We start from the raw sequence: 10438 nt of genomic DNA on the forward strand, positions 1-10438 counted from the left end.
TTAAGACTATGGATTCTCCTATTATTTCCTGAAAATGATATTAAAACTAATTAAATTAGCATGCAACATGCTATTAGTATAATAAATGATGATATGATATATAAATTCATATTTTCTATACATGATAAACTTATTTCTAAATCTTTGCACAAGTTTGATATGATAGTACAATATAAGGTAATTTGTTTAAAAATTTTAAACATTCATAAATGAGAAATAGTGGTCCCATCCATGACTTGTTTAATTATGTAGATTTCAATATACTAGATACTATGTATATCTAAAATAATAAAAAGAATTACACACCATGTAGAATTTGCTAGATTCAGAGAAATGTAGCAAGAATTTGTTTGGCTTTATCAGTTGCACTTATTAGTAAACATAGAGCTTGTTGTCCTAATGCAGATGGAGGGTGTGCTTAAAGAATGATTTAAAGTTTTCCTTTTGAGTGATTGGGATGAGCATGTACCTACCTATTTTTGTTGTTTCTAGTTTAATTGGAAGTGATAGCTTATTAGGGTTTGAAATTTGAAGTCATCTTTATTCTGAAATTTAAAGTCATTTCTAGTTGTAATTGTTAATCCTATCAGCAAAGTTTTTAAAAATGAGTTATATGGTTATTCATGGGCAAATGTACTCGTTAAATAATAATAAAAAGAGTTCTTAAATTGAGTTTCTAAAATCTCATCCCATGAAGATTATTTTCAATCAATAAAACTATCATGATGTAATTGTTTGAACTTTAAATAGTACATAATGAAAACAAAGAGAAAGTAATCAAAAGATAAAGAAAACAACACAACTTCTAATAAAACTATTCCAAGGAACCTGAGGCTTGTAGTTTCACCTTTACACCTCTTTATGTTTACTTTTAATTTAATTAAAATCTTAGTTTCCTTATAATCACCAACTAGTTATACTAATACTATAGATACCCAATGATCATGCAATGTTAACAATCTTTTTCCTAAGCTATTATCTCTAATGATCATGCAAGGCCTAAAAAAAGACAAAAATAAAGAACCTATAAGTTTGTTAATTTAATAACTGATTGAAAGAGAAAAAAACTAAATTTGATTTACTTAATTCTTTATCTCATTTTACCCTATAGTTTTATTAACTACATATGGTACGGTTGCCTACAATGCACTTAATTATGAGATGTTAAAAGTTGTCGATTTCCAACATATAAATATAACTTTTGTCATAATCTCTTTTTATAAAGGATCAATGACATCAAACATTGCTGCTCTTAGTACAAATTTCATTACAAGATAGTATGTATATATATATATATATATATATATATATATATAACAGAGCCCCAAGGGCATTTTCATACAACCCCAAAATTATATAAGTGTATGTGTATTTTCATTAGATACTCCAAATGTAGCCCAAAACACAAATTTATAAACAAAAATTATATTTTTAAAAAACTGTAGCTAAATAGTCTAAATCTATTACTAAGACCTAGACTAACAAAATAATTAAAGCTACAATTTTTCCAAAACCATGTTGACTCTGACTTTTCTCAACCAGTCCTTCTAGTATGAGAAGTGGATACAGCACCTGTCACTTCTGCTTATATACCACCGTATGATCATTGCAACACACACACACACCAACACAGACAGTATGCAAGGGTGAACTTATAAAATAAAAGTCACAATTATATATATACATATATATATATATATATATATATATATACATAGCTTATTATTTCAACAATTCTTAACACATACCATTATCAACTCATTTAATGTAAATAATAACAACTTAGCTTCAACTGGCATCACAACCTTTGTAAATCTAAAAAAAACCTACAATATTACGGCCTGCAAGTGACTCATTCCGATACCTAGATTCAGGTAAAGCACAACTTAACTTAACATGTTTCCTAATCGTTACATGCCTACACCCTCATATATAAATAATCTCATACTAGTCACAAAACAACAAAAAATCTAATCACATGCATTGACTCAATACATCCATTAATAACAGTTAATCCACGCAGTCATGCTTACTCGGGATTCTTCCCTAGGGTTTGTTCATACATTGGCTTACTCTCAGCTAAGACAAAGTTATACATATAGATATCTCAGCATGTAGTAAATGGATAAAGGCAGCCCAATTAAACTCTCCTTACCTGGAACTAGGTTTCCTTAAATCAGACTCCACGCAAGTTCTAAAGAAAGAAATAACAATCGAGGGCTAAGATGTCCTTCTTATTAGGAAAGAGAAACTCTAGAGAAGAGAAACCCAAGAAATAAGAAGTAGAATTGAAGAACGAGATCCCAGGAGCTCACCTAGATCCACATTAAACAGAAGTTTTCACTTGGATCGAGAAGAAGTTTAGCCTTGAGAAGGTTCTCTCTAAGGGAAAAAGGTGAGAAAACAGAGAGAAAATGAAATAGAAAGGTTGTCTAGTGAAAAATGACTCTCTCTTCTTCTTTTTTTGCGTCGGGGTTCTTTAAATACTCCTCTAAGCTTGCGCACTCTCACTTGAGTAAGCTCTACTCTCGCCTGAGTGAGCTTATCCTTTCCTGGGCAAGAAAAATAGATAGTGGAACTTCCTGAATTTCTACTAGTTTCGCTTAAGTGAGGAATGTCCCGCCTGAGTGAGCAACTTTCTCACTTAAGCGAGATTGGGTCCAGAGAGTTATCCATTTTTCCTGTGACTCCTAACCTAAGTAAGCTTCTCTCACTTGAGCGAGGGGACAACTAGTAAGGCCCTGTCCTATCTCGTTTGAGCGACACTAATCCTACTTGAGTAAGATCACTCCAGAATACTCAATTCTATATGACTCAGTCTTGCTTGAGTGAGACACCGTACATCCAAAACTCCTAATTCTTCCTAGAATGAGGCAATACAAGTCATCGACTATAATTCTTAGGTTATCACATGCACAACACACTTAACAATTAATCTTTGACCCACACTGCTAATCACATTCAACAAAATCATCACATAGCACTATGAATACACCACTCCTTATCCAGCAATCATACAACTTTCATATTACATTCTAACATATAAATAATTCATATAATTCAAGCATATACAACACCATTTAAAAGGAATAAACATATATAAAAGACAACGATCTGACAACCTTGCTAGAGCAAAACCAATCTAAAAAATAGACTGCAATTGTCATTAAAGATAAAAATCACATAAAGTATGCAAAGGATTCACCATAGCCTCAAATATGAATTTAGCTAATTATAATGAAATAAATAAGGAAACAATTGTAAGAAAATCTAAATCCATTTTAAATAGAAACATAAACTAGAGAAATCCTAAAGAAAAAGAGATGAGAAGAGTTCTTGTAACTAATGATCTACAATTCTAAATGACTCTCAAAATTATTACAAATCAACTAGGCAAAAAATGTCTCAGTCTCTAAGAGAAAAATTGTTTTCTTTAAGTGTATAAGGCCTCTTTATATAAATTATAGAATCCACAAGAGATCATGTAAGTATAAAATTGTTTTGCTTCCAAGAGATATGTTTTATCTCTAATAAATATGTGAATTATCAAGAGAGAAACATGTAGTTTACTCTTATCAATTTTAAAGTTTAAATTGTCTCTTCGCTGACCCTATGACAATCTCTAAGTTAGTTGCACTAGAAATAAAGTACGGTCATGCATATCCTCTATTACCGTTGTGCATGGTCATGAAGCACTTACAAGCTGGATGTTAAGCAATATCGTGCTTCCTACTATGCATGACCTTACTTTCTATAAAAAAAAATTTATTTGTAATTAAAATGCTTCTGTAATGATGAATGATTACGATAATTTGCAACAATTAATGAATAAATCACTATAAAATCCTCATCAAATAAAGACCAAATACGTAGAAATAAATTATAAAAATCACTATAATATTACAGTGAAAGGCTATTTTGAGTTATTATTACATGACATAATGACAATAGGGCTTATATTACAAGAAGTTCAAGCAAGGTTTCTACTTTTTTTTATGTCATTTCTTTATAAAGAGTTTAAAAAATTGCTTCTTATAGATGATGTTAATAAAAATGATAATTTTTACCATGCATGATAGTTAGGGAGATAATTTAATTATGTAATGAAATTGATGGTTTAAATACTAGAATGATGACTTGTTTGTGAACATTTTATAATTATAGGATAACTTCTTTTATGTGTTGATTTGATAAGTTTATTTATTACTATTATAGCCTTATACGCTTATTGTGATTTTTATTTTTTTTAAGTTATTTTCTTTATTTAATTAATGTCATAATCATCAGATATTTATCATTGAAAAAAAAAAGACATATTATTTGAAAAATTTATGACTTGTTTTAATTAACTTAACTCAACTAATTAATTGTCTATTAGTTGCTATTTGCATGGAATTGTAAATTTTTAAACAATTGAAATGCATATGTACAATCGTATATTTATGAGTTGTAAAATGTATATGTATAATTAGGTATTTGTATGAATATCATTAGTATTTGATAATTTGTAAATTATGGTGGAGTTGCTCTTTCTAAAGTTGATATTGCACCACAACCACTTGCTTTTCTTCATATAGATAGTATGCTTACGTTGATGCATGATAAAGGTTTTATTTGTGAACATTTTGTCATTTTGAGATAACTATTTGTTATGTCAGTTATTTTGTTGATTTGATGATTTTGTTTTACTACTATTATAGCCTTATGTAATTTAGATTTCAAAAATTGCCTCACTTGCAACTTTCACACAAAATAATAGGTATAAAAATTAGTTTAAATTTGACTTAGAAAATTTTAAATATTTTCTTCAAATAAATGTTAATTTGCAAATATTTTGTATTCTTTTACAAGGTTCAGTTACTAGTTCCCAGTTTTGAGCTTATCATATGATTTACAAAAAAATATATTCTACAATTTTGGCTTAGTGTTGGAGTAAGTAAGCTTATATTTTTTTAAGTTGTTTTTTGTATTTCATTGATGTTGTAACGTTTTTATTGTACATTAAATAATTTCCCTTATTAATATATAAAATTTTAAATAAAACTCAATAGAAATTGTAACTGAATTTGAATAGTTTTGGAAAGCTACAGAAATGTACAAATATAAATTAATAAAAAATAGTAAATTTTAAGAAAACTTTATCTTCATAAAATCTCATTCCTAATAAAAATAAAATGCATTCCATAACATAAATTTATAGTTAAAATGAAAGCTAAAATTTCACATTGTATGTATATAATGTATTTAAGTTTATGATACAAACAAATTATTTTTCAGTAAAATAAATTTTTAACTAAAACTATATATATATATATATATATATATATATATATATATATATATTAAAATTTAAATCGATTAACTACTAAAAATTTCACATATACCTTAATCAGTATTTATAATAGGGTTTCTCAATGAATATAATTTCTAAATAGAAACTCAACTAATACTATTACATTTCTCAAACTAATCCTAACAAAACAGTTCTCTTCTATACATTAGTAAGGGTGAGTATCCTCTACCATACTAACTTTTATTTAATTAAAACAGTTGAAATAATATAAAAATTATTATCGCATAAAACATGCATCAACATGGAAAGGATTCATAAAACAATTCTAATTAAATAGAGAACGAATACACATATTATTTATCACTTAATTAAATACATTCAATTTATCTTTTATTTAATATAATCAGTTTCTCACTTAATCAACATAATCATTCAATATCTAAATTCATGCCACTTTGTTCATTTCAATTTTTGAATCATTCAGTAAATAAGACTACTCCAAATACTCATAGACCCCTAAACTGTTGTCAACATACTTTTCCTAATTATGATAAACTTATGCTAGTATGGATATTCACCGTCAACCACCACACACGAATACAATGTTGGCTTTATTAGGCATTCATAGCAAAAATATAGTCAGGAGATCAGGCCATATGAATGTTTTTGCTACCAATTATGTACGCATAAACTATTGGCATTCATCACCATCATTTTCCCCACATTTCATAAATAGCCTTCGAATTCTATACCCTCAATGTAGCTCTAAACTATCCATACCGTAACAGAGTGCCACATCAAAATCATATTGTCCCAATACATGTGTTACAATCACATTAATCAATGTATTACAACATATGTGTTATAATCTCACTCGTCGATATATTACAACACATACTATAATCACATTAATCCATGTAATTATGACACAAGTATTACTCATCATTTTCTCTTTTCTCATATTCTACTCAACAATTCTCATAATCTTCATTTTCTCAACATTTTCTCATGACACACATTTTTATCAGCATTTTGACTAATAACATATTTTTCAACAATTCACGGATATTCATATCAACTTTATTCATTTCTTTTTACTCATTCATTTATTGAATCATGTATACATTACAACATACCCCAAACTTAGTCCACATCACATATGCCAAAGGAAAAACATTTTAATTATTCTATTAAATGAAGCCTGTTAAAAATACACGTATGCAGACTTAATCCAATTCATACATATGTAATAAAATATCTTATACGACAATTAAGATTCTTAATCCAACATACAATTATAAAATAGGAAACATATCAACATAAACCCAACAGAGTGCACCGAGGTCGAACACCTTTGGACTTGACTAGTCGTGCATTTCATAAATATTTTGTCAGAGATCACACTCTCTATGTCTTAATAAAAATCATCTATCCTGAGGTTTAATTTTTTTCCTAGCACACTTATTATTCTTAATAATAATTCACACCCTGTAAATGTTCAAGCATAAAAGTTATTGCTAAAGTTGTAGAACTTATCAAAAATTAGTTTTCTAAATAATTCTTACTATAAAACTTTACTCAATTAGTAATAAAAATACATATAGGTTTTACATGTCCACAAATCCATTTTTACACTATAATTTTTAAGAAAACATTATGGATTCGCCATCCTAAGTAAGAAATTTGGAATCCTAAGCCAAATACATGTAAATCAAAGTTAGGGTTTAGGATCAACTCCTCTTATTGATGTTTAAAAATCGATTATTTGGCAAGTGCACCCATTGTCAGAGTAATATTACAAAAGAATAGAGTATCAAGTGTTGTATCCACAAAGACTGTTACTAAGATTTACTTCCGTGATTACCACAATTGTTAGCGAATATAAATAAAGAAATTGTGTTAATAAATTATGCTAACCTAAGAAATTAATAATTTTAAAAGAAACAGATTTCTATGATAATCAAATCTAGAAAAATATAACTAAGTGTATTAAAGAAAAATAAATGAGTATCTAGATTGTAAATCCTCCTAAGTGTCCAAATAACTGAAATTCTCCTTCACCTACTTAGTTCTAGTCCCTTGTTGTTGCAGGAATTCCTGAAATAAACCAATACCTTTCTTAAGGATAATAGTTCCTAACCTTCGGTTGAATAATCGGAATCCCTTCCTTAATTAGTTCCCCTAGGTTGCATTAAGTTCATTATGAATTTCATTATTAGGGTTATTCCTAATATAGAAAACTAATGTTTTTCTATCTATAGAAATACATTTAAGTCCTTTTAATTGAGCAATGGTAATTTCATGTAAGATTTTTACTCAAAATCAAATAAGAAAATAAGATAAGAGATAATTAATACTACTCAATTAAACTCAGGAGAAAAGAACATGAATAGCGTTAAGAAGAATTCCAGAAGGTTTGGTCACATAGGATTCATTACGTCTAGATACTCAAAGGAAAATTAGAACCTAAACATGTAGAAACTACAATTACAAAACAGAGAAATTAGAGAGCTTTTTTCCATTCCCCAGCCGTCACTGACTCTTTCTTTTCCCAAAACAGTGTGCCTTAGGTTTTTGTGTCAAGTTTCCTTTTATATGAGTAGTCTAAGGGCTCATCTTCTAGCAAAAGTTTAATTCTAACGTACGTTAAAAGTACACGTTTTAACACCTTAACTTTAATTTCAAATAAATAACAATTTCGCAAACTCGAATAAAAAATTCCATAAAATATTTCAAGAATGAGGAAGGGTTACAAGTTCATATAAAATAACTGCCACAGGGCTAGTTCAAATACAATAATTTCCAACTATATAATCCTAAGCCCTATAGCAATTCATCCGTCCATTCACTGAGTCTGATGCTGATCGTCTTGATTACCTAAAAAAAATGAATGTAAGGGTGAGCACTCTACACTTACCAAAATACACAATCAACTATAGAGTCTCACCTTCAAACTACTTTAAATACACTTAAACAAGCATATGAAATATACTCACGAGCAATATTCCAGTACAATTTCATTTTAACTAAACATCGGTGCACTTATGGCACCCACAACATTTCATGTTCATAACTCACAGCATATTACACCAGCATTGGCACGCCCCATCACCGTATTTCGTACCGGTAATTACTCGCCCCATTCACATTGTTGTACATTGGCGGCAACCCGCCCCCTTCACATTGTTGTACACCGGCGGCTACCCGCCCCATTCACACTATTGTATACCGACGGCTACCCGCCCCCATAACACTATTGTATACCGGCGGCAACCCACCCTATTCACATTGTTTCATAATACATGGCACATAGCCTACTTCCATTCTATTCTACACATAGCCTATATTTATTGTATTATACAGTCCTCGGGCCCACATTGGTTGACATTATTCATTCGAAATATACGGCACAAGTACCCATATCCATTCACACTATTCGGCATACAAGCCCACATTCTAACACACAACATTTACATACAATCCCTATTTCTTGATTTCGGGTAAATACACAAAATATTCACGTATCATGGCACGGGGTCCACATTACATTCCTCAGCAATTTCCTATTCTCTAACTCAACCACAACACAATATTCGACAAAATAACAACAAATTACGCACGAAAGAGTAGGGTAGAGTCCCCTTTTACCTTGAATTGAAGACCCACTCATGGATTTAGTCTCGAAAACGTTCCTTGCACGAATTTTGGCCTAAACATACGGGTTATTTCCCTGAGAACCTAGAAATCACCCCAAAAATAGAGAAAGGGAATGAAAAATAGAACCATAACCATTAAAACTCACCTCTAAGCGTTCCCCACATGAATCCAAGCTCCAATCTCACTCACGAATAGGTTTGGAGGCAATTAATCAGTGAGAAAAGGGTTTGGGGTCGAGGGAATCGAAGGGATCAAGGAGGGAAATTGAGAAAATGATTCTCAAATCCCTAAACCCCCTTTTAAAATCCCTCAAATCGCGACACTCTTGCTACAATGACGTCATCTCGCTACAGCGACACCCTCTATCGCTACAGCAAAAATCTCAAACGAAACTGCATTTTGGTTTCTCGAGAATCTCGCTACAGCGAGACCCTCTCGTTACAACGAGTCTACACCCAAAAATGCAGTCCCCACTGTCGCTCTCTCGCCACAGCGAGACACCTCTCGCTACAGCGAGAAGGCGACAGTTTGGTCCCCTTTTTCCCAGGGCACTCTTGCTGCAGCGAGAACACTCTGCACCAGCTACTTAGCCTATTCTTTCCAGCCCAATCCAGTCACACCCATACATTATTACCACACATTAAATGTCATTCGCATTCTATCATTTCACACTTGAGTGCACATTCAAACATTCATTCTCATATGAATATTCACACACACACACACACACACACATACACACACACACACACACACATATATATATATACATCAACAATAATGATTAATATTATCAAAATTCGGGGCGTTACAACTTTCCCCACCTTTAAGGAATTTTGTCCTCGAAATTCAACCAAACTTACTCAATTACGAAAACAACCCCAGATACAATTCCCTCATTCTACTCTCTGTTTCCCATGTGGCATCGCCCTCATCACTTGAGCTCCATATTACCTTCACTAATGAGATCTCTTTACCCCTCAGCTGTTTAACGTGGTGATCAGCAATTCTCACTGGGTACACGTCATATGACAAGTCTTCTCTCACTTGAACCGGGTTAAGATCAGTCACATGGGAAGGATCCGGCACATATTGTCTAAGTTGTGACACATGGAACACCGGATGTAGATTCGAGAGGTTCGGAGGCAACGCAATCCGATAAGCTGCAGGACCAATTCTACTCAGCACTTCGAATGGCCCAATAAACTTAGGAGATAGCTTTCAGGATTTCAAGGCTCTACCAACTCTAGTCACATGTGAGACCTTTAGAAACACATGATCTCCCACCTGAAACTCCAACGGCTTTCGCCTCCTATCATAATAACTCTTTTGTCGATCCTGGGCAACCTTCATTTTCTCCTTGATCATTTTGATTTGCTCATTCTGCCTTTGGATCATATCCAGCGAACACAGGGATGCCTCTCCAGTCTCATACCAACATAACGGGGTTCTACACCTTCGCCCATACAAGGCCTCAAACGACGTCAT

At 31.6% G+C, this 10438-nt stretch overlaps 1 protein-coding gene across 1 annotated transcript; it reads right to left on the reverse strand.

Annotated features, from left to right (window-relative positions):
* Positions 1–9817: 9817 nt before the first annotated feature.
* LOC113862334 lies at positions 9818–10438 on the reverse strand. Its single transcript, XM_027495423.1, has 2 exons — positions 10192–10438; positions 9818–10137 (listed from the first exon to the last, which is right to left on the reverse strand). Exons 1-2 carry the CDS (start codon positions 10436–10438, stop codon positions 9818–9820), a joined length of 567 nt encoding a protein of 188 aa, XP_027351224.1.

Source organism: Abrus precatorius, unplaced genomic scaffold, assembly GCF_003935025.1.
Source record: "Abrus precatorius isolate BTA unplaced genomic scaffold, Abrus_2018 Scaffold3, whole genome shotgun sequence".
Classification (NCBI taxonomy): domain Eukaryota; kingdom Viridiplantae; phylum Streptophyta; class Magnoliopsida; order Fabales; family Fabaceae; genus Abrus; species Abrus precatorius.

Excerpts from the sequence above, each read along its gene's own strand:
- LOC113862334 (XM_027495423.1), bottom strand. The coding sequence starts at position 10,438 with ATGACGTCGTTTGAGGCCTTGTATGGGCGAAGGTGTAGAACCCCGTTA. Across the intron at positions 10,138-10,191 it reads CTCACATGTGACTAGAGTTG|TGCTGAGTAGAATTGGTCCT; the intron begins GTAGAGCCTTGA and ends GGCCATTCGAAG.